General features: G+C 36.3%; 1 protein-coding gene across 2 annotated transcripts in view; it reads left to right on the forward strand.

Moving 5' to 3' along the window:
• Nucleotides 1-26,547, forward strand: part of ACAN (aggrecan) — a 100,411-nt gene that overhangs the window by 66,636 nt on the left and 7,228 nt on the right. Inside the window, exons 10-17 of one of the 2 annotated variants that reach the window (XM_063448884.1) lie at nucleotides 1,664-1,957; nucleotides 2,883-3,074; nucleotides 6,044-8,221; nucleotides 10,013-10,126; nucleotides 19,654-19,767; nucleotides 23,182-23,340; nucleotides 24,860-24,942; nucleotides 25,851-25,995. In XM_063448884.1, coding sequence (XP_063304954.1) covers nucleotides 1,664-1,957; nucleotides 2,883-3,074; nucleotides 6,044-8,221; nucleotides 10,013-10,126; nucleotides 19,654-19,767; nucleotides 23,182-23,340; nucleotides 24,860-24,942; nucleotides 25,851-25,995 — 3,279 coding nt within the window. The remainder of the gene's footprint in view (nucleotides 1-1,663; nucleotides 1,958-2,882; nucleotides 3,075-6,043; nucleotides 8,222-10,012; nucleotides 10,127-19,653; nucleotides 19,768-23,181; nucleotides 23,341-24,859; nucleotides 24,943-25,850; nucleotides 25,996-26,547) is intronic. The other variant, XM_063448885.1, reaches the window with a different exon arrangement.

Here is a 26,547-nt window from a genome sequence, read left to right on the forward strand (position 1 = left end):
TGTGTTTAACAAATCTAGACAGTATTTACAGATGTTGTTTACATTAAAACATTTCAGTTCCTAGCATTGAATCACCACCACAATGTATATTCAACTTGCACATTTCATCAAATGAAAGAAACAGCTTTAGTGTAAAGGTTTTACTGCAGAAGTACCTGACATGTTTCTATGTTTTCTAAATACAGTTGTACTATACACAGCTTAAAAAGAGACACCATAACAACTTTGTGGCCAAAGTTACAGTGCAGAAGCAGTGTTACACCTTGTCTCCCTACTAAGAGTGGTTTAGAAGTGTAGTAGTCTGCAAAAAGCCTGGAGCAGCGTTTTTATGTATACACAACTATTTTTGTACAGAGACCAGTTTACAAATACACAAACCAGTCTGTTAATAAATGTAAGCACATGTGATTTGGCTGCTCGCAGTTTATAAAGCAGTTTCACTTTTACTATGTGCTGAATGGAACTATAACTGTGTTCTATATTACATACCCCATAAATCCTTGCTGAATGGGAATTTATATCATTTTAGAAAACTCTATAGACCACAATGAGAGACTCCAGGTGGTCCTGGTCAAGTGCAGCAATCTTTAATATGATTATGAAATCCAAATAGATAGCTAGTAAACATAAACACACTGCACTATGCAGTATATACAGCAATAAATTATAAAAAACAAATTTCAATTTACATATATCTACTATGAAGAAAAATTTAAAAACTAGCCAGCTATTGCACAATATGGGTATTTGATCCTGGGCGTTTAGTAGGTTTCAGACTTTGGACTATGATCAGCATCTTGCATATAATTATGAGCCCAACAATAGCTGGAGAGTTACATTTGGACACCAGTACGGATCCACCTACTGTATAATAATGGATGTTGCATTGATCAAACCTATCTAACAGCGTAAATGTTCCTGCTGGGCAGAAAGATTTCAATACACTGCATCACCCCCATGTATGTAACATTGCTTTTAAGGATTTTTACTGTTAATTGATGTATTGCATGGATATTTCCTGTATAACTTTAGTTTGGAAATGTGTTTCAATGTACAATAAATAGAGATTTCTGATATGTATTAATCCATCTACTTAGGGCTGGATTATTCTTGTCTGTTCATTAAACAGCTAAAGTGTGTTCTTCTTGACTCATATACCCAATACAGAAGAACTGAAGACAATACAAATCCGAACACATCAGTATCATATTGTCAGATATCATAGAATATGATCAGCAAAGAAATGTAAATTGTTTTCAGAGCAATGAGTGAAAATGCTTCATTGAAAATCTATTCAAAGATTTGAGAACAAGGAATGATCTCTCTTAATGATAAGGACCGCCCATGCGATCAAAACAAAATCTTAATTCAAAACGTAAATTTGCCCACTGTATTCTAATAATTTTGCATTAGCAGAGACAAGTTAAATAAGTAAAATTAAGTAATATATTTAGAAATACGTAGGATATATTATGTTGGCACAGAATAAGACACTTTTAACCCCTTAAGGACCAAACTTCTGGAATAAAAGGGAATCGTGACATGTCACACATGTCATGTGTCCTTAAGGGGTTAAAACAATTGCAATTTTTGTGGTTTTATATTACATGCTTTCACACACAGAGGACATATAATGTGTTTATCTCTATTTCTTTCCTCGTAGGAGAGGTGTTTTTTGCAACCAAGCCAGATCAATTTACATTCCAAGAAGCACAAGATTTTTGTGAGAGTAAGAATGCCACATTGGCCTCAACTGGTCAGCTTCACGCTGCTTGGAAAACTGGATTTGATAAGTGCAGAGCAGGCTGGCTAGCTGATGGGAGCATCCGTTACCCCATTGTAACACCTCGACGAGCTTGTGGAGGAGATAGCCCTGGAGTGAGAACAATTTATGTCCATTCTAATCAAACCGGGTTTCCCGATCCCTCATCAAAACACCATGCTTATTGTTTTAGAGGTAGGATCTATTTTAAATTTTATTTTAAATTCTTTATTTTTGTAGTGGCAGACAGTACATCTCAGATAGGCAAATACAAACTAGGGCAGACCAATACATGGAAGAGCCTGAGTGGTGCAACACTCAATTCCAAACATATATGTATATTACCATAACAATACAACGGTACCATGTCGGAAATGAAGTGGAGCAAAATATCAAAATGTATTAAATGGTTGGTTCTGTAGCCATCAGCAACATTTTGAAGATTATACAAATACAAAAAAAAAACAGTAGTAAAGAGTAAATATAGTCTGTAACCTGCTTAGGTCCGGTGTTTTGTACCCCTCTTGAACAACTAGACCCTACGTAGTGGGTCATGTTAGGGAGATTTTGAAAATTCCCAGGAATCTAATTTGCTTTGAATTGGGAAATATTCTCCACCCACTCTTGTATGCTTCTAACGTATTATAAAAGGAAAGACAAAAGTAAATGCAGACAGCAAGAAGAAGAAAGAAGTAAGAGGAAGAGAAGAAGGAGGGGTTCCTCTAGTTAAGAGTTTTTTGGGGATGTGGTGCTACATCAGGTTTTTGGGGTAAGCATTGAGCTTCATATAAACCGGGCATGGAGTGCATCTTAGGCAGAGACAGAAGGTCCCAGTTAGGTGGGTCTGGGGGTCGGGGTCAGGCCATCAGATGTGGCTGGTGGGCGGTTTTACATGAGGTAAGATCTTTCTGTTAAATGAAATGACATACCTTATAAACACAAAAAAGTGAAATTGGAGTGCAATGTTTCTTACAAAGATAACACATGCTTGAATATTTACAAAACGTTACAGAACTAACACATGATAAGGGATTTAAGTTTATGGATAATAATAATGAGGACAAATACGATGTGATGGTGTTTAATTAAATGGAGTGTCATACCTTCCCTTCCTTTACAGCTCTTCCATTCCTGGATGTTCCAGAAATTGAGGAAGAAATTATTGCTTCTCAGGTACTTCCTGGTTTAGAGGGGCAACCTTCTGGAGAAGAAACAACTGTGGAAATGGAGATTGCCACTGACTTTGAGAATCAGACAGACTTTTGGTTGACAAATGTCACAGCTACGCCAACTATTGACACATTACTAACAGGTATAAAACCAATTGCAAGATATTTAGAGTATTCATTTATTTATACATGCTTGCTGGTTTCATTACAAACTGCAGAGGATGACATTATAAGACTAGAACATATGCATTACAATAGACTTCAATGAAAGCAGAGATGACTGCAGTATAATATATTTTCCTATGCATAAGAAAAATACATATTTCTTGATCATATCATATAATGTTATAAAGGAATTACATTCTTGTCAATATAATCAGTTAGTTAGAAGGGGTTTCATTAATATATATGTCACCACACAGTAAAAGCATTAGGCATCTGTAAATATTGGAACATGGTGAATGCGATACAATTATTTTCATAAAATACTACAGATTATAGAAACTTTTTTGGTAGAAATACTTTGTTTAAAATTGGGGTGTATAACTTTACGAATATAAAAAGAATACAAAATAATGTAAAAACATAAATAGCCAATATCTATAAAATAGTGACAATAGAATACTCACATAATCCAGAGCTAAAAATGTAGCTCTGGTATATAAAGCTCTTGGGTCTGTATAGGTGACTCTTCCTTATAAACATATAACATATAAACATATAAAATGCTTCTTTGAGATCAACTGATCAACTATAGGAATATTGAGAAGAACTGCCATACTTTTTATATACGTACTTACATCAAAAAGGGAAGGGTCGCCTATATGGACCCAAGAGCTTTTTATACCAGAGCTCTGGATTATTCGGGTGTTCGATTGTCACTATGTTATAGAGATTAGTTATTTATGTTTTTACACTATTTTGAATTATTTTTACTTTTTTTTTTTAAATTCTTTATTTTTTCAGTGCATAAGAGTGGTACATGTAGTACTGAGGTACCCCGAAAGCAATCCTCAGGCAATTCCTCGCTTAACATGCGGGGCATAGAAGTAACAGGCACAGTTTTATATTTTAGACAAGCTTGGTTAAGTAGATTTACACCGATTATATTAGTAAAGGTAACATGCTAAGATTTAAAGAAGACAGGCTGTCAGCATAGTTTTAAAATATGAGAGTCATGTGAGGCAAACGTTTCAAGACTTTAGATACAGGCTTTCCATAACTAGGAGAACTCACTAAGTGTTATTTCTGTCGGATTATCTGGAATGAACAGAGAGATATATCTAAGCTGTAATGAAGCCTACATGTATACAGACAGAGTTATATACCAGAAGCTGCGTTAAATAGGTATGCATATTTTATCTTGTTGAATATAACATTTCCTTTCATATCATGTATTTGCTAACTGTTGATGATAAAGTTTTGCGTGCTAGTTATTAAGCTCTTCTTGAGCTGACTAACGTGGCAGAAAATTCACATTGTGCATAGTATCACGCAAAGAGTTAAGTTAGGCAGTATATAGCTTTTACAACTACAAGTGATTCTCCTAAGCTAGGCAGCCAGCTTTTTGTATAATACAAGAAAGTCATATATGCCTTATGTCGTGTTGGTCTTGAGGCTGTGGTGTTCCACGGGTTCCAGGGTCTGATGTATATGGTGCCGGTTCCCACATCTGGCAGAGGCTTGCGTTCTGATGATACCGTGTGGGTGGTCGTGCCAGAAGCATAATGTGTGCGTTTTTAAGCGAAACAGTAGAAAGGGTTATGCGTCCTCTCATCCACATTAGTCGCCCATAGAGCAAACAATACACTTGGAAATGCTGGGCTTAAGATCGTCAAAGTGAAAAGAAAAGTGCATCAGAGGCATATGGCGGTAAAAGCCAGTCTTGAGTCACTTTGCTGGGGGGGCAATAGGATACCCGGCGTAGGGGGGCTGTGCGGCGTGGAGTCTGTAATCTCTGGTTGTCCGCACTACGGGTCTCCCTCGGGTGTCACTCTTGAACAAGGTTATGCAGGGTTATTATATGTGTGGCTGGTTTGTTGTGTGCCTCCGTGTCTCCCCCAGTCTGGTGGATCCCCCTTTCCCCCCACAAAGCAGGCCGCGTCAGCGTAGAGCCCCACCGAGCTGTGGGCACTCGGAGACGTTGGCAGTCTAGCGGTCCCCTCCCCCCCCGGTAAGACCGCATGGCACCCGTCTCCTGCACCTCCCCAGTTCCAGCGGAGCCCCCCTGGAGCTCCAGCTCTGTCATGCCTCACCCGTTTCCGGTCTCACGCTTGGTGCCGGCGCGTCCTCCCGGCCACCGGTCCACCGGGAAGCCCTCGTTTCTCAGCTCCACGCAGTCCCGGTTGCCGGCATATTTTCAGCCTGTTTAATCGGGGTTTTGAGCGGTGTATAGCCGGAGCTGGCTTGGTGTGCTGCCGCTCCCAATTATTTTTACTTTTTTAAAGGTATAAACCCAAATTTTCGAGTTTTTCTACCCAAAATGAGTTTTTATTATCTGAGGTATTTTATGAAAATGATTGTATTAACTTCACAGTGTATATAAGATAAGCACTGTGCTATTTCATTTGTTTGTATTTTTAGCTTGGCTGTGCTGTGTAGGATAGCACATCACAGTGTGGTAGTGGCTGGAAATGTAATTGAGGACCCTGCACAATCAAGCTTACATTCTATAGGAGGTGGGGTGTAGAACACATTTGGACAGGAATTTGCAGTCAAGTGGGCTGACCTTTAGGAGAGAGCAAGAGACATGTATGTGAGGTAGAGGTTATACTTGGAGGCCATAAGCTTTCCTAAAGAGATGGGTTTTAAGTTTTTAATTGTCCAATTGTGTTACAAGTGCGCTTGAAAAGCATTGAAATGTTGTAATTGCTCCAACAACTTTTATAGCTCATCAGATATTGTAGTTGGTATGAGACTTCAATTTCCCTTGATGTTTATTAGTTAGATCAACATTTTTTTTTTTCACTGAGCAATTGGGAAGACAGATTGTGACAGCCTTTTTATAAATGTTGTGCTCCTTAGACTGTTGTATAGCTGTTGTCCTGAAATGATTTGTTACTTTAATTAACAATGCTTTTATTGTTTTCTATTTTTTTTCCTTCATCATAAGTGAGCCCCTCAGCAATTCCTCCTGTAAGCCCAGTTACTGAAGAGACAAGTGGAGAAGCATCAGTGGTAGTCAGCGGTGTTAGTGGAGAACCTTCTGGAGAAATTTCAGGAGAGTCAAGTGGAGATGTTTCAGGGATAAGTGGAGAACCATCAGGAGCAGAAGAGAGTGGGTTACCATCAGGTTTTCCTGAAATAAGTGGAGAAGTATCAGGAATAGAAGAAAGTGGTTTTCCATCTGGCTTTGATATTTCTGGAGAGTCTGGCGTGAGTGGCCTTCCATCAGGAGAGATTTCTGGTGAGCTTCCATCAGGTGAAGAAAGTGGACTTATCTCTGGTTTGCCTTCTGGGGAGGAAGATTTATCAGGAACAGTTTCTGGAGTTTTAGATATTAGCGGTCTTTCTTCCGCACCAATAGACATAAGTGGATTGTTTTCTGGAATTGAGTTTGGAAGTGGTCTTTCATCTGGTATTGAAGATATTAGTGGACTTTCTTCTGCTTTCCCAACAATCACTCACGTGGATACAACTTGGATTGAAGGTGTTACCAAAACACCAGAAACTGAAGCAGAAGGAAAAGGCTCAACTGAATTTAGTGCTTCTGGTGATATGTCTGGGATTCCATCAGGTGATTTGAGTGGAATAGATCTCAGTGGATTAGATATCAGTGGTGAAGCTTCTGGATTAGATGTTAGTGGTCTGCCCTCTGGATTAGATATAAGTGGTGACATTTCAGGATTTGGTGACATCAGTGGAGAACTTTCTGGTTTTGATGTTAGTGGGGTTACATCTGCATTCATAGAGGGTAGTGCAGATTTATCAGGGGTGCCTGATTTTAGTGGGGAGATTTCTGGTGCAATTGATGTTAGTGGAGAACAATCTGGAATAATTGGCATTAGTGGTGAGGAAGTATCTGGGATTGTCAGTGGAGATTTTTCAGGACTAAGTGGAGAGCTGTCTGGAATATTAGACATTAGTGGTGATTTATCTGGCATAAGTGGTGAATCATCAGGACTAACTGATATAAGTGGAGCATATTCTGGATTTGCTGATATTAGTGGAGAGTCATCTGGAGATATTCATGTAAGTGGGCAGGCATCTGGAACACTTGATATAAGTGGCTTAACCTCTGGAATATTTGACCAAAGTGGAGACATTTCTGGTGTGACACTCATAGATGAAAGTTTACAACAACTTATCCAACCAAAAGATAAGGAAGAAGAAGGAAAAGGATCTGTAGAAGTAAGTGGTCTTTTTTCAGGGGATGAAAGTCTGTCTGGAGATATTTCTGGAATTTCTAGTGTTAGTGGGGAATATTCAGGTGTTGTTGATATTAGTGGTTTTGCTTCAGGAGCAATACCTAGTGGTGAAGTAGATATTAGTGGGTTTTCAAGTGGTGAAATATCTGGAACTGAATATGTAAGTGGCCTGCCATCTGGAATTGATGATTTAAGTGGATTTCCATCTGGTTTCCCTCCCATAACTCAGATAAATATCACATTTGAAGAAATTTTCAAAACAACAACTGATACGCAGGAGGCAGGAGAGGGTCCTTCTGGTGTATTTGAGTTTAGTGGAATTTCTTCGGGAGAAGCATCAGCAGAAACATCTGGATATATTGATTTAAGTGGACTGGAATCTGGAAAGCAGGAATTTAGTGGTGACGTTTCAAGCACTGATACTTCTGGATTTCCTGATATCACATTAATAACAGATAGCTTAGTTGAAGCTGTGACAAAACCAACAGTTTCACAAGAGTTAGGTGGAGTTACCTTTCCATATGTAATAGAAACATCAGCATCTGGTGAAATTAGCGGGGATGTATCTGTTGTTCATGAGACTAGTGGAGAACCATCTGGAATTCCTCTAACCAGTGGGGTCCCTGAAACATCTCTTGAAGGTAGCACAGAAAGCAGCACTGACATCTCAGGACATTTCACAGTTTCTGTAGAGGATTTGTCAGGTGAAACATCTGTACCTGATATCATCATTAGCACTTCAAAACCAGAGTCTGAATTAGTATTTGCGTCAAAGAAACCTGAATATGCACACCAGGAAACAGAATTATATACATCCGTTTCAGATGTTGATGTGACTGATGAACCTATAGTTGAAATCGTTACAGCAGAAAATGTGGTAGCGGTGACACCACAAATTCATCCAGATGTAACTGAAGCTGAAGGTAACCATAACCATATTATTGCTCTACCTATTATTTTGATCTAAATCCACATCATTACTCACAGTGGTTAGGTTGTGATTATTAGTACATAGAAACAAAGAGTAGGACACTTAATAAAAGATCAATATTTATTAAAATGCATGCTAACATAAATTATATTTAAATACACACAAAATATACAATGCCAACAATCTATCAATAAGATAAGTGGAATATAAGCAATTTAAGGAAAAGATTTACCAACTTCTCACATAAGGTTAAACATCCTAAAAAAGATATGTAATGGCATGAAGCAAAAGAAAACAATAAACATACCAAAAAGAGAAGAAATTAGAAGATACCCTAGGGCTAGCTATGACATTTAGTACTTTATGTAACTGTGAGTTTACATTTTATAAACTAGCAATATCATTTTTGTATCATTGTTTTAACCTACTATGATTTATTTAACTATTGTTAACGAAATATTATTTTGGAAGATTAGTTTATTAGATTAAGCTTGGTACTGATGAGAACTCCATATCACTTGACAAAGGGCTCTGAAAGAGCTAAACATATTTTACGATATATTTCATGAATTTGTGGGGTGCAAAGGTCATCATATAACCTGTAAGATTTTTCTGAAAACATAGTGAACTAATAGATGTATAAAGTAAATGGATGGCTCAATGTGTTTTATACTTGGGCTTTTACAATGAGAATGGTACATATTTTAACAATTTAAATTGATTTCAAAATGTTAGGAACTGTTATTTAATGCCAAGTGTCCATCTACTGCTCGATCTTCAGATGTTTTTGAGATACATTTTTATAATTCTCTTAAGATATATGTTTTTTTTCAGGGCCAAGTATAGATACCACTTGTTTATTATTTTTTGTTCTTTATCACAATCATATTGAAAACAATAGAATTCTAAAATAGCTGGTCTGGAGATCTTATTTGTCTATAATCAAAGCTGTGCTAGTTTAATCTAAATTGTTCAATATAGCTTTTAATTTGGCACGGTTCCATATTAAGTGAACAAAGTCCCTTAATTATTTTTGTAAACAGTGACGTTTGGTGAAATGATAAATGCATTACAAAATTCAGGCCAAAATAGCTTAGCTGTAATCAGATCTTATTTAATTAAGCATGAATAATGATATTTAGCTTTCAATTCACCCACCTGTGATATTGCTAATAAAAAATATCACAATAAAATGATTCCTTATGAAATACTGAATGTATTTTATTATTAATGTACAAACATTTTATGTATTTATTTAACCATTGAGAATAATTGTATTCAATAAACAATACTAATCAATTAATTTAAATGTGTGGGTCAGGTTAACAAAATTAATTTTATGACCAAGAAATGATCCCTATGATCAAGATATTCTCTATAATATTATATTGTGAATTGTTGGAAATTCAAAGTGAAATAAAAGTAAAATTTTTTTAGGTTTATTCCATAATAGCCAAATTGGAAACATTCTCCAATTTAACTACATTTTCAATTTAGCTATTTTGGCCTTAAGGTTTAAATTCATTTTAAATTTCCACTTCAGTAAATAACCCCTACCCGTCTTTAAAACATTTCATATATATAATTATAATTTCATGTATAAATATTATAATATAAAATATATCATATATAAAAATATATGAATGTATAAAAAAATCTAAATATTACAATATTTTTCAAAATATTTGTATCTTTAGAAGTTTATGCAAAAATATTAAACTAAGACCTAATGCTTGATACTGATTAAGAAAAACTCATAAACTGACAATATATTTAATTTTAGGCATAATTGGAACATGTGAAGATCTTACTTGCGGAGCTGGAACATGTGTAGAGAAGGAAGGGAGAGTTTCCTGTCAGTGTCCATCTGGGTTCGGAGGAGACCACTGCGATATAGGTACGACATAATGTATTTGTTAAAACATTATAAAACATGATAATCTTCTTAAATATAAAAAATAGTATTCAGGCTTGAAGATTTAGTTATTATTATTATTTATAAAGCGACATAGTGACACAAAAGGAAAGGGTAAGCTAGAAAAGTAGGTTTCTAGGATAGTATTCACCGAGGGCTTAGTAGGTTGCTAGGATAGTATTCACTGAGGGGTTTGATTAAAGTTGCTGAAGAGGAATCAGGGTGGTGGGATGAAAACCTGTTGACAGTTTAATTGATATGCTGTCCTCAAGAAGTAAGTCTTCAAAGAGTCTAACAGAGAGGGGAAGGCGAGCATCAGAGTTAGGAGTATGAACAGAGGTTAGACGTAGGTCTTCGGCAGAGCATAGGGGCCTAGGCGGGACATATTTGTGTATCCGGGAGGATAGGTAGATTGGAGCAGCATTGTGTAGAGATTTGTAAGCAAGTACCAGGATCTTAAATAGAGCCCTATATCTTACGGGAAGCCAATGTAGGGACTGACAAAAAGGGAAGGCGTGGGTGGACAGGAAGATGAGCCTCACCACCGCATTCATTATAGACTGCAATGGGGCAAGTTAGGAACATGTAAGACCACTGAGAAGTGGAATACAGAAGTCAAGGTGAGAGAGAACGGTGGCATGGACAAGCACCATAGTTGTATCAGGTGTTATATAGGGGCGGATGTTTGCTGGGCTTTTGCGATGGAGACGGCAGGATTTGTTGATAGATTGGGCAGAAGAGGGCTGAACGAGAGGTCGGAGTCAAAGAGAACACCTAAATAATAATAACTAGCATTTATTTAGCACCTTTCTCCCCAGTGGGACTCAAAGCACTTCCAAATCAGCAGCTGAATAGTAATAGATGTCATTATTACCCACCAATTAATGGAACTCATTTTATTGACCTTGGAAGGATGAAGGGCTTAGTTGACCCTGCCATGACACAAACCTGTGACCTTGCATTTTTGAACAGGCTTTAGTAATCAGGGAATTTACCAACTGAGCTATCTCACCTAGGCAGTGAGCCTGCGGGGTAGAGCTGATATTAGCACCATTGCTTTGGAGGAAACAGACAAGGAGTAGCAACACTTGGGGGAGGGAAGTCAAAAGTTTAAGGAAATGGGAAGCCATCCAGTTATAAATAGAAGAGAGGCAGTCAGAGACATTAGTCAAGACGGGTTGTGAGAAATCATGGGAGAACAGGTAAATTTGAGTGTCATCTGCATAGAAATGATGCTGGAAGCTGAAGGAGCTGATGGATTTACTAAGTTATAATTAAAAAGAGAGCAAACATAGCACAATATTAATACAAGTATGAATTCCTCATCTGCGACCATCATAACCACTACGGCTCTCTGTAATGGATATGATGGTAGAGAGTACCTGGTAATTGGGAACACCATTTTACAGTAGTTTGCCTTTTTACCTTATTCTTTCAGGCTCTTGGTTTCCTGTTCAGATGACCACTCTCAGACAGTGAATGAGTGTCTGTGCATCTATGTTTGCACAGTATTGATATAAACTAGCCTGGAACTCATGTTCTGGGATGGCTAATGATGCACCTATGATGCTGCTGGAGGTGCATCTCCAACAGCAGAGTGGTTAAACTCAGTATGTGCAGTGTATACATACAAACTCTAGGCACCATGACCGCTTTAAATCATTGAAGTGGTCATGGTGCTTGCAGCAACCATTAAATGTGAGTCATAAGCATGGAGTTGAGAATATGTTGTGCCCATGTTCTTTCCTGTTCTTTTAATATATTCCCTCTAGATTCCATTGGCTTTTAGGAAATGGAGAAGGTTTTAGGTGATTACTATTTACTGATTCCATTGCTAGTGGTGGCTAGGTTGCAATTGTAGCCTCCTTGTCTTAAATTTAAGGCATGCCATCATCATCACATTTTTTTTTCTGGGGCATCAGAGAGTTGTCAAAATTACCTACGACAAAATAAATCTGACTTCTTGAGTAACCCACCACCAGTGCCATCACCACTTGAATGCTTCTTCTAATACCAGAGCACAATTAACTATACAGTGAAATTAGGCAGCTACCTAGGGCCAACGGAGTATGACAAGGGTCCTGGTAACATGAATTTGCTTGGCACCATTCACCATCTCTATGTGAACTAGTAACCTGCCTAGGGTGATTGGGAACTTACAGTTCTCCTACAAGTCTCCTACTAATGGAATGTGACTCTTGGTTGACATATAGTATAGATCATAACTAGTTCCATACATATTAAACACAGGCATTAGAGTCCAAATCAGACTCTTCATTACTTGTATTATTGTTTATTTCATCAATTCTAATATTGATTTAAAGATTCTTCTCTCATTGAACATACACACTATGCACAGTTGGGATTAGAAATATTTATTGTGCATGGGAGGCATTACATTGCATGTTCCTATGCCAGTACAGAACACGCAGAGCTAATGGTGTTTATTATAGTTTTTACGCTGTAATTAGAAGCCATCATGACCACTGGTACATAATTAAGCACAGCTAGATTAAAATTAATAATTAAGTGTGCCTACACGGCTACTGTGATAAATAGTTAGAACCAAAGTCATTTCCATTACAAAATGCAGACATCAAATAGAATGGTTTTCAATAAACAAATAGTATTCCATGTGGTGTGATTAGATATTTGGCATTTTTTAATAAACAATAATTAAAAACATGATTCAAGGGAATGTAAGTTCATTAGATAAACTTCCAAATGGATGGATGACCCTTGATGTGAACTACAGATTGTGACTGCTAACTTGTCTATATGCACGTTCTAGCAGCAATCCTTGTTATTTGTTGTCCTAATTACAGTGGAGAAGCCAAACTTATGGTGCAATGTAGAAACAGCGCTTATTTAATGTTAAAAATAATCAGAAAATAACAATCTATCCAAACTTCTAGACATATAATTCTTGTATTCAGGGTTTGGACGCTGTTTTTTTTTTCCAAAGACTTTCTTGAATGGATTCCTCAATAAATTCCAAATCCAACTCCTCCTTTTACATTTTTAGGTAATTTGGAAATATGTTTAAATATTACAACAATAGTACAACTTTTGTACCTTATTTGTTAAAAAGCAAGGCCACTCTATGCCTCTGTTAGTTATGGAGTGGGACCACTGTATGAGTGGGACCACTGTATGCACTGTTGGTGCTATATATATATATATATATATATATATACACTGAGTGTGTCTGCATTAAATGTATATAGAGAGGGGGCTCTATAATAAAATGCACAATTCTTTATGCAAATACAATACAAAATAAAACATATCATAGAAATTCAAGTAAATACTGATTGAATTTCTATCATATGTCTTATTTTGTGCCATATATGAATTGTGCATTTTATTATAGTGCCTTCTCTCTATATATTTGTTATTCTCTTTTAAATAGAGTTCCATTTTTTCAGAGGTGTTGCAGCTAAGATTTCTTAAATATTCGGTTTAGGACATTTGATGTATGTACCTAAGTATGCCTTAGCCTTGTCACACCAATAGTGCAGAGGAAACTGAAGCCTTGACTTGCAGAAGACCTTGGACCTCTACAGCCCACACAATATCAACTAACCCTCGGTTAATTAGGAAAGTTCTATGCAGAGATTTTTTTTTTCTATGCTTAATCGTGCATTCTGTATGATACAGCGGAGGCACTGTGATATTATATATTATATGATACATCACTGCCCTCTGTCTGGGGTGGCAAAGCTACAGCAGCACACCTTTCTACCCCAAGAGAGTCTATAGAGGATAAGTGAGAAGAGATCTGTGCCGCCATGGACACAACTACAAACTTCACCACCTGATTAAAGGACAGCAACAAATAGAAAGAAGAGAAGCAATTGATCAAAAAAGAGCCCTAAATACCTTCATGCACTGGGTGGACCCTCAAGTTCTTGCCGCTCCATTGGTAGAAACCAGTTTTGGAAATAAGGTTCCTGACTTCCCAGTGAAGTAGACTCAAAGTATAACTGGAAAGAACTAAGAAAAGTGAAATAGTAACAAATAATACTACCTCAAATCTCACACATGAAACATAAAACCACAAACTCTGGTCTTGAGCCATGTATGGTAAATTACTAGCAATACCAGATATTCCACATATGTAAGGAGAAAGACCCAATGGATGCAACAGAAACCCTGGTAATGTATCTGGTGATTCATATTTTAGAAGATGATATTTGTTGTACTTAATTTTCAGAAAGGAGCCCTACAAAGAGGTGGACTGCAGTGCCCGTCGGTTATTGAAGTGTTCTTGTAACCTCAGTGAAACATCAGGATGTAGCACTCACTAGTAGGTTAGAGCAGAGACTGACAGTGGCATTATTTCATAGGTAGCAACACAGTGGAGGGAGGGGATTCCATTCTATTGAAAGAAACTATGCTTTGTTCTTGGTCATCTCTCTAACATGAGGTTTATAAGTGTACATTTGAATACAGAAAATACTTAGTTAATGCAAATGTTATCTAGAAAATATTATCTTGAAACAAATAATTAAGCTGGATTTTCCTTGGATGTCCTGACATGTCTAAAGTGTGGAATTCTCGGTGGGGGAGAAGTTCTTTCTAAATATTGGTGTATTTTATTATCAGGTGCATGTTATATTCTGAGAAATCATCAATTTTAGGTCTATTCGCTAAACACTAAATTAGTGTGAGTTAAAAATAAACTTGTGCAAAAATAAGAGTATGTCAACTCTTCTGAATTAATCATAAAGTTTACAAGCTGATTCTCAATTCACCAAAATTAATTGTTTACTCGAATAGATGCTTTTGTAATCGGAAAGTTGGAAATAAAAAAAAAAAATGTATTCCTTATAATATGTTCCACGTTTGCCTTTAAAGAGGAAATGGATATTAAAATAAAATGATTTTTTTTTTATTATTGTTATTAACAATCAGATAAAATAAATCTAACGCTGCAGTTACATCTTTTGCGCAACCACTGCAAAGGTGTTTAACAGAGAAAGCTAAATGGAAAAAGCCACGGGTGCCGTGGAAATTGAGCGAATATTTCTGGTGGTTAAATTGCTGTGTGACACTGTGATGAGTTTTGTTCTCCTCCATTTGTGTTTTTTCAGGAAAAAAAAATGTGTGAAAGAGCTCAACAGACCTGCTAGATGCAAAGAGGAAGTTTTAAACTCCTCATCACCTGCCTATTAAAACTCCCATCACCCTCTGCTGTCTGCCTTGCTTGAGCTAAATGCCTAATATTACCCTTTTACAGCGTGCTTAAAACATAATTGATGCTCATTAAAAAAAAAAAAAAAGGAAGAATCTTTAGCTTGTTCAGCTGGTGCGCAATTGAGGACTGTTTCAAATAGCTGCTGAGGGCTGATAAATGCAAAGCATGCTGGGATCCTGAATGTTAACCCTTTCTTGGCAAGGGGTTAAAAACCGCCACAGACACATACAACACTGCACTTTATAGCTGAATCCAAAGGTCAGATACACCATTTCAAAGGCACCTCCTTATCAGACTGTCAGAAAAGCTTCACAATATTTTGTTTCTGACTTGTTATACAGATGATAATAGAGTGCATATAACAATGGGCATAAAGCATTTTGCAGAGTGCATACACTCAGTGGGCAATTTGTTAAAGAGTCACTCCAGACTCCTAAAGCACTTTTTGCTCAACAAAATGTGTGAAGAGTGTGTCTCTTTTTCCATTTACAAAAACGTCCAGATTTTAACAGAAATTGGCACATTTATAAATGAACTTTGTTACACCCACCCTGGCTGTCAATCAGACAACTGGTCCTGTTACCTCCTGGGTTTTATTTTAGCTCAGTGCAGCTAAACTCAAGAAGCAGACTATTGCTCAAAGCACCTGCCTTGTAAACACTTCTACTTGAACTACATTGGGAAGTTTGTGATTGGACAGTCACAGAAAGTCTGGGTGGGGTTAGAAGGGGATGGCTTTTTGCAAGATGCATTATTTAATTAGAGGTATATCTACTAAACCATGATATTTTTTTTTAGTTTTTATTATTATTGTTATTTGGGCTATGAAGAGTTCCTTTAACCCCTTAAGGACACATGACATGTGTGACATGTCATGATTCCCTTTTATTCCAGAAGTTTGGTCCTTAAGGGGTTAAACTTGGTGCGCTGACTGTTAAGTTAAGTTAAGAATGTATATCAAAATAATATTAGCTATGTCCCCTTTTGTGAGTCAGTTGTCCACTCACTACATCTTATGATTTAAAATAGCTCTTAATATTTTGTAAAAACAAAAAGAACAAAACTATTTCTTTTAAGGTGTAAGCATTCATTTGAGCTATCAAACCCCATTTGAGAAATAGCATGGCCTTTAATTATTAGCCACTGTGCTCAGCATGTGCGTCAATGCTGCTTTGTGAAAGTCATTTGGACACACATGTTATGGACAAACACCTTCACAGATTTCAGCACTGAAATAATGTTGATTTTGTGTTAAAAAAAAATACGGAACTCCACAATATAAATTCTAAACCATAGGTAAAGTATGTAACAACTTTTCGATTAACTTTAGATCACATGTAATGCCTGCGCCACATAAGTGCAGGCTTAATAATGCACAGACACAAACTCTAAACTGGGCTATTAAAGCCTAGGAGGAAAATAAAATGGCTTCACACAGTCAACTTAGATTGCAAATGTTGCTGATAATGCATTAAAAGAGTGCACCTGCGTAGTGGTAGCACTACTAAAATTCAAATTTAGTCATAAATAGTATGTCTCAACCATAGTTAAAGCAATAATCTAAGCACTCTAACCAGAACATCCCACTGCAGTGGTTATGGTGCCCAGATGTCATGGCACCACCCCATGATAGCTTCCAGTCTGAGCTGATATCCTGAAGTTCATACATCAGCTGAAAATCTCAAAGAATATTGCACGTTAATGATAAGTTAGAATTTCCACTTTAGCATATCATTGCAGACTGGAAGGATCGCAGGCACCCAACAGAGGTAAGTGTCAAACTATTTATAAATGGTTTGACAGCTACTGTGGAACAGTGCCAAGGGACTTCTGACACCAAAACCATTATAGTGTTCTTACAGGGTTTCTATAAGTTATAAAAAAAATTGAGTCATAAATAGTCCATCCCAAAATTCCATTTAAAACACTTGTATTAATGGTTACAAATTTATGACCCGTGCTCCTGATATTAAAATACCAGTACAGACTTCTCCTTTAGAAGGGAATTTTAAAAGATGCTTCTTAAGAATTCATAGTTGCAAACAGGCTGATTAGCACAGATTTTATTCTGGTATTACAGAAAGTCTAATAAGTATTTTTTCGAAAGATGCTACAGAAGCAGTTTAAAACCATACAAAATATACCATCAAAACATAATAGTGCACTTAGTTTTTTATTTTTATTTTGCGATGTCGCATTCTTAAGTAAAATATAAGGTGTCATAAATATGTATAAAACAAAGATTTATGTCATCATAAGTAATAAATCTGCCTTTCAGTATACATGCTAAACAAACTATATTTGTGATAATTCTAATCTTTAGGAATTGCAAATAAACTATTTAAAAATAATATATAGCATATATGTAAAGATGTGTAGATGTGCAAAAATTATGCAGAATGACTAAAACCATCTCTGCCGCCCTATAGTGCGAAAACCTGTCCTGTAAATAACTGCCAGTAGTCCTTATAGTCGAATGTGTGTATCTTTCGTAAATTAAAAAAAAGTTAAACATTTATAATTCAACTGTTACTCATGCATAGTTTATATCAGGGGTGCCCAAAACGTAGATCACCAAATGTTTTAAAACTACAGCTTCCTTGAAGCGCTGTCAGTCTAAAGGTATACAAAGCATCATGGGAGTTGTAGTTCTACAACATCTAGGGAGGGATTTATCTTTTGGGAGCCCCTGATTTATATAGTCCACTGTGACAGTATATTCCATTCTCTTTGATACATCAAATACTGAATATAACAGATAACACATTGTTTTATGTGACTGATATCCACATGGAGCTCAGCGTTTGATGTTATCTAAACAATAAGGAGCATAAAGGATTATTCACTAATGTGTGAATTTAAGGGGAATTCCACATTTTAGGCAAGAGTAGCTGAATGGAAAACATAGCAGACTGAGATAATGTTTCCAGTTCGGCTATTTTGACCTTCTATTTGAAATTCACTTTGAATTACAAACAATGTGTGCAGATATATTGCTAGTAAATAAAGCTATTGCTAGTAGGATCACATTAGTTTAATTAATAAATCTGGAATTAACAAATACTATCATTTTGACATTATGTTTGCTTCCCCAAATGTAACGCACATGTATTTGTGAGGTATGAAAAAGTAAATTAAATGTAAAACTTGTCACCTCTTCATCCTGTAATCTGGACGCAATGACGTAAAATGTTTGCATCTCAAAAGTCAGCACAATATAAAATTCACAATCTAAAAATCAACGCCACAAATAAAAATCCACATAATCAATTTTACTAAAATATAATTTACAGCCCTTTCACACTATAATATAAATTCCACATCTTTAAAAGGAAACTATAAGCACCAAAGCAACTTTAAATTAATGAAGTAGCTTTGGTGTATAGATCATGCCCCTGCAGTCTCTCTGCTCAATTATCTGCCATTTTTGAGTTAAATCACTTTGTTTATACAGCCCTAGCCACACCTCCCTGCATGTGACTTACCCAGCCTTCCTAAATATTTCCTGTAAAGTGAGATCTAATGTTTATACTTCCTTTATGGTACAGTCTATTTAAGTTAGAAAGTCGTATTTCTTGCTCTGTTAGTAGCCTTCTAGACCCTGCAGGAGCCTCCTGTGTGTGATTAAAGTTCAATTTACAGAGTAGGATATAAAAACATATAATTAACATCCGACTGAAAACGAAACCATTTTGATTTCACGTAAGCTGTGTGAGTCACAGCCAGGGGAGGTGTGGCTAGGGCTGCATAAACAGAAACAAAAGTGATTTAACTCCTAAATGGCAGATAACTGAGCAGTGAGACTGCAGGGGCATGATCTATACAATAATACTGTTTCATTAAGTTGATTTGGTTCCTCGAGTCCCTTTGATTATGCTACAATATAAAATTCACATTTGCCATCTCACAAATAAACAAAACATATAAAATTGCAATACACATAAGTACATACATCCATACATGGCACGCATGTGGGATGGTGCCTTGCTGAAAACCTATAGTAGCTGATGTATACAGGAAACTAAAAAATTTGGAGCACTCTCAGATATTTTGTAAATATGAAATCATGGTTTATTATCGTCAGCATTCAAGAAGAATAAAGGTCTTATTGTAGACCAAAATATTCACATGTGCTTAGTCAACACACATTTGAATAGTTAAATATTTACTAAATATCTGGGAATATATATATATATCCTTCCCCTAGCAGCAGTGTTTGAAACAGCACCGAACAAGTGATTAGAGAGGTTCTCCTTTTTGCTCACGGTAGCAGCAGGAGTCCTAATGGCAGACCCTTGATTTTTTACAGACATTGATGAGTGCAACTCAAGCCTGTGTGTGAATGGAGCTACCTGCGTTGATGGCATCGACTCATTCAAATGCTTATGCCTTCCCAGCTACGGTGGGGACCTCTGTCAGATCGGTACGACCAATGTGGCTTGAGCTAATTTTACTAACATATGCATCCAAATAAAAACCCAGACCTCCCCTCCTTCAGAAGCAGAAAGGGTTGTGCTTGTTTTGGTGGGTAACATCTAATACAAGCCTACCAGTGAAAGAAGAGCGATGGTTCTGATTAATCTGATTTTGTTTTGTCTTATTCTTCTTCAGTTTCTCATTTAACATTTTTTGTTTCAGCACATGATGTATGTCCATCATATGACCTCATCCTCATCATCATCATTACTGAGATCTTTTCCTTTTCAGCCAATTGCAGGTTCCTTCCACCAAAATGACAAGTTTCTATTAATGGAAATAATTTGTAAATATAATATAAGGAAATGCAAAACATAAATATCGTATGGTCCGACCATGTCTGTAACATTAATTAGACTCATTAGATTGGTGTAATGTACACCACAAACATTTCACATTGCATTCCATGTGTATACATACTATGAAACCTTATGACGTAGGCTATATGAATACATTGGAGGATATCTCTGTGAAAAGTGATGATTAAATTCTATCAGTTTGAAAGCATTTTTATTGTGTTCTAAAAAATATTTAAAAAGTGATGGTTTTCTTCATAGTAGATTCCAGCAAATGGAAATATCCATTTCAGATGACTGCCACAATTATAGAGTGGTAGAAAAAAAGAGAAGTAAAATAGAACACTTTTCTGTCTGAAAAAGTGGGAGAGCAATAGCTTAAAATGGCATGTATTGACTTGTTATTGACATGTCATGGACAGTATAGGCTGAGAATTTAACATTGTGTGTTAGTGGATTGAATTTGAGTCAGTAGGTTGTAAGGACGAATGTCACAGTAATTAAGCCAAGAGATACTAAGTGAGTGAATTCAGATTTTATTGTGTATTCTGTGAAAAGTTTTTTATTGATTCTGGAGACATTTTGAATGTGGGGGATGGAGTTAGAGGTGAATATGAAGGGTGAAAGAGGAAATTGAGTCAAACATGATGTTAAGTGGGGGGTATCTCAATCCTATCAAATATAGAGGAAAAATTTACTAATGGGGTGGAAGAAAATGTGTTAAATATACAAATCAATTTCTGAAATCTTCAGATAAAAAGGTCTATGGGATGGACTAGACTAGTACTAGCACAAAACTTCAAATTGTTCAATAGAACTAACATTTCTAGCCTATTCTATGTCCGTGCAAATCTGCTCTACACTTTTAATGCCCAAATAAAATAAATCCCTAAACTCTCATTAAGAATACATAAGCTGCTTTGCTATTACTTCAATAAGTATGTCAGTACAATGGCAAACTGCAGGCCCTCCATTAGGACATGGAGCTCAGTAACCTGGAGGTCCCTTGGCCGTAGCCTGGAAAGAACCAGTGAATGACCTTCACTCTTTCTTTGTGTGTAGTGGAGTGAGAGGCTATTAACTAACGTTACGTGGGGTGGAGGGTTAGTTAAAATCATGACATGGGGCGTACAAAAGTACCCTGGCCCTTGTATTAATGAATCAAGGGTGCCTAGTTGCCATGTCCTGAAATTATATATGTCCTCCTCTCTCATCCACTAGAGCATGGGTCCTCAAACTCCAGCCCCCCAGATGTTGCTGAACTACAACTCCAATGATTCTTTGAATTACATAGATAGCCAGAGAATCATGGGAGTTGTAGTTCAGCAACATCTGGGGGGGCGGAGTTTGAGGACCCCTGCACTAGAGCAAGTGGTCTTCGCACATTAGTATATATGGAAGATGAGTTTTGTCATTTATGAGATAGAAGCACTAGAATCTGGTAACATCTCCCCTTTGCTCCTTGCAGGAGATTTTTCTTTAGGGTTATTTGTGCATTTTTATGAAACATTACCACAACTTTAGCAGAAAATATCTTGTATGCTGAAGCTGATTTCAGTTTCTTTTTCCCCCTTGACAGTAAGATTTTGCTCATGATTTGGCAATTTCAGCCCAAAAGTTGTTAGTGTTAAAAACCCTTACCCTTTGTAATAGACAAAGAACAAAGGAGATGATTATTGTCCATATGGCCTTTCCAGCCACACCCATTGAAGAAGATACTTTGCTATATTTTTCATATAAATTGTTCCATGGATCTTTTTTAAATAAATTTAACCTTTGAGAGCATTTCCATTTCCGCCCTGTAAATAACAAATGCCTAAACCAGCATCCTTTAATTTAGAGAACAGTCGGTGAATACGTTCAATAATTATTTTGTTTACTATGGAAAGGTCCATTTCAAGATAGAAATAGAGACAATCTTTTTGTTCTCTAGTACTCGTCTGTTTATGGCAAATGTCTGTTTAGAGGCCATAATCTACCGGAGCTCGAATCTATTACTTTGTCTTTTCAGTTTAAATGTGTTGTTTTAAAAGAGGAATCTGTCTATTGCTAAAATCATTTCTTTTGAATTGCTAAATGAATTCCAAAATGTGAATTATAAAACCAGCATTTTTTTTTAATGATTTACATTTTAATTTTTATTGCTATTCTTCACTTCCCTTGCTAAAGAAAGAGGTACAATTATTGTAAAGGTAATGTGAATAATATTGAAGAATTTGACAAATGAATACAAATGAATGAAACTTAATTGTAAACCTTCTATCCATTCTTACATTCTCTAATTAAATCAAGTTTCTCAGGGCTGTAAAAGGTTCTGATTTAACGTGAATATGAAAAGTACAGCACAGTCGTTAATAGCCAGTTCTTGTTTATTTTTGCAAGTAGTAAAGACCACAACCTACATTTGGTTAAGAAATATTGAGTCGCCCTTACTTAATTCTTGAGCATATAGTTGTTGGATGAATTACTAACAACAATAAAGGATGTATTTGTCATTTGCAGTGTCAGTCCTTGTACTTGAGTATACTGTACAAAAAATTCATTAAGTAGTAAATATAATCAACTTCTGTTAAGACAGGTCTTTATTTTAACTCTAGCAGGTTTAGTAAGAATTTAGGTCTCAAACCTGACAGTTTTATCACTCAATAACTGTTGAAGTCAATTCAAATCATCACGCAACTTCTCATAACAGATATAAGATTTCTTGATAATTAATATTTCCCAAAATGTGTGCAAATGGTGATTTACTTGGCACTGAAAAGGTTGAAGGAACCTGTAGTTGAAACATCTCTTGTTTTTCTTCTGTTTTCCTTTAGCTTATGCATGCCTGAATGTGGACATTTATTTCTCTTCCATTCCCACCCACGATTTATAGGTACAAAAAGAAATTACCTCTAATACCATTCACTCTCTTTCCCCTAACATCACCAAATTTAGACTCTACAGGTCGGGTTCAAAAGCCATCATCGTTGGAGGAAATCGTCTTGACCGTGAACAGCATCCTGTCTGTAATTTATCCTTATAGATCTGGTGATTCACTTTATTTTTTTTATTCTGTTTCATAGATCTGGAGGTATGTGAGGATGGGTGGACTAAATTCCAAGGTCACTGCTACAGGCACTTTTCCGACAGAGAAACCTGGTTGGATGCTGAGAATAAATGCCGAAGCCATCAGTCTCATCTTTCTAGCATCCTTTCACCTGAAGAACAAGAATTTGTGAATGGTGAGTCCTAACACTAAAGGACCAATCAATTTGTATTAATGCTTGTAAAGTTGTTTAGTAGATACCTCCCTAATTGGCTATCCTTATTAAATAATTAGTGGATCCACGATAATTTATTTTGATTAGTTCTGAATTCGTTCATTATCAGTTTGTTTGTTTTTGAATAGCCGAATGTGACCGAATCTCTATTCGGAATGAAACAAATTGCACATGTCTACTTTTTACTAAGGCACTACTCTTAAAGGAATACTGTTCTAAAGTGTGCTTGGTTTAAGGGTTTGGTCAACCCATCGGTTTCATGGTCCCAACCCTCTCTTGATCTCACTATTATGTCTTTAGCTATTGTTATTGGAATTCAGCTATTGTTATTTAGCGATTTGTTATTGCCCTGAAAGAGGCTTCCACCATCTACATACACAATATTTTTAACCTGATATTAGCAACATATCTTAAGTGTCTCTTTAATGAAAAAATGCAAGGTAGAATAAATAGAGAAATTTGTGAAACAAGCGTACCAGTTCCAGAAGAGAAAATACCTGTTGTCAATACCTGCTTATCCTTCAGTGGATAATGCTTGTACATGGTTTAGTCGATAATTACAGGAATTAGCTACAACCTATCATTTTAAAGTAACACCGCTCGTAACCTATCATTTATTGCCTTTTTGAAATATATTTTGATAAGGTTTTTATATGATTTTGTATTTTTGGATACACTTTAACACTTATTTTTTTTTTAAATATCTAAATATTACAATATATCATACAAAAAATAATGTATAAAAATATATATATAAAAACATTAAAATACATTTTTTTCATAACATTAGATCATTTTAAAAGCTTATCAAATTATTAAATAATTTGGAAAGCCTATCCAGAAATGTTAAATTAAGGGCTATATTTGCCAGTGATACTAGATCTCATTGTAGATGTTTGCACATTTTCTTTTCTATTTTCCTTAAAGTAACACTATAGCATTAGAAATACAAATCTGTATTCCCAACGTTATAGTGCCCTAGTAAAGGTTTAGGTGACTGGGTCCCCATTGCAAAAGTTAAAAGATGTGTTTTACTTACCCTTTCCCCCTTGCAGCCCTGATCTCTGGTGTATAGCTCTGCCTCTTTGAATGAGATCATCAAGGTCGATGATCTCAGCCAATTCAATTCAAAACACTGGGAGGCTGGGGCGCATGCACAGCAAAACGCCACACTGTGCCGGTCAGTTGGCCTCTATGAGAACATCTGAAAGAAATAGGAGAGTCTTTTTGAGGGTGCGCCCCTAGAGACTGTCAATACACCAATATTTTCAGCTGCAGCTTTAAAACGTGGGGCACATGGCATTGAGATGAAGTGGTCTGGGTGCATATAATATTTTTTTTAAGTTGGCTGGACATTGTGGGAAAAGTAGTCCACAAACATCTACAATACGACATTTTAACATAACTGATATGCATTGTGGGCTTGGTGCGGTTCAATTTTCATTTGTTGTGTAAACCCAATCCCATTCACTCCACGCAGGCAACGCACAAGACTATCAGTGGGTTGGACTAAATGACAAGACAGTTGAAAACGACTTCCGTTGGTCTGATGGAAATGCTTTGGTAAGTAGGCTTCAATCTTGGTTTTGTGCATCTTTTGCAATTATCTCCACACATATATATCTAATTGGGCAAGTTAAACTTAGTGTAGCAGGATGCATATTAAGTTAGCGTTTAAAAACATTTGTAATGCTTAAATATACCTCTTAATAAAATACCAAGAAATGTTTTCATAAATAACTACTTATAACTGGGTCTATTGCACATGTGTATCTGCTGTACACCTCTGTATCACACTGACTGAGTATTATTTAAAAGGACACTATAGTCCCCAAAACAACTTCAGCTTAATTAAGCAGTTTTGGTGTACAGATCATGCCCCTGCAGTCCCACTGCTCACTTCTTTGCCATTTAGAAGTTAAATAACATTGTTTATGCAGTCCTAGTCACACCTCCCTGCATGTGACTTAGACAGTCTTCCTAAACACTTCCTATAAAGAGTCATCTAATGTTTCCACTTCCTTTATTGAAAATCCTGTTTAATTTAGACTTGCTTATATCCTGCTCTGTTAATAGCTTGCTAAACCATGCAGGAGCCACCTGTGTGTAATTCATGTTCAATTTACAGGTCAAGAGTTTAAAAACTTTCACAGTAAGTAACATTTAAATGAAAATGAAACCATTTTGTTTTCATGCAGTCTGAGTCAGTCACAGCCAGGGGAGGTGTGGTTTTAGGCTGCATAAACAGAATAAAAAACTATTTAACTCCTAAATGGCAGTGACTTGAGCAGTGAAACCTCAGAGGCATGGTCTATCCAAAAATGCTATATTAAGCTAAAGTTGTTTTTTGTGACTATAGTGTCCCTTTAAGATATAGCTCACAAACATTGACAATGCCAAGACAATCCATCACTATTCTTATGCAGAGGCCTACAAATGTTTTAAAAATATACTGTTGTTTTATCTATTAGCAATATGAAAACTGGAGGCCAAACCAACCAGATAACTTCTTTGCCACTGGGGAAGATTGTGTAGTGATGATCTGGCATGAAAGAGGAGAATGGAATGATGTGCCATGCAACTACCATCTGCCATTCACATGCAAAAAAGGCACAGGTGGGTAAAAAAAAAAAATATAAAAAATATTTATAATATTTAGATGGTGATTTTAACAGTATAAGGTCAGGAATACATGTTTGTGTTCCCGACCCTATAGTGTTCCTTTAAAGGTTGCAATTATTATCCACAATTTATTGTTAAATTGGTTTTTCACTGGTGTACTGGGGCAACATTAAAATGTGATTAGTATTTAAAAGACACTAAAAGCCATTAAAGTCGGATATTAAATAGATTTTTTTTTTGTGGGTGAGTTGTTTTTTGTTTTTTTTAGTTTTTTTACAATGCTGTAATTTTAAAGTCTGTTCTCAAGTCAATGCTGTCAGTGACTAGATCACTCGATCTTTCTTGGACAAAATAATTTGTCTTTAATAACCATATACACATACCCCTTCCTCTGGATAAAGTAATGTTAATTTATTTTAATATATTGTCAATTAAAATGGTTTATTGATGGGGGTGGGGCCTGACCGTTGAGCTGAGAGGACGCAGGGTAGAGCTGCTCCTGCTCTTCCAGGCAAATACTGCTGATTAATAAGCATAAACAGCCTC

Source organism: Pelobates fuscus, chromosome 3 (assembly GCF_036172605.1).
Source record: "Pelobates fuscus isolate aPelFus1 chromosome 3, aPelFus1.pri, whole genome shotgun sequence".
Classification (NCBI taxonomy): Eukaryota; Metazoa; Chordata; class Amphibia; order Anura; family Pelobatidae; genus Pelobates; species Pelobates fuscus.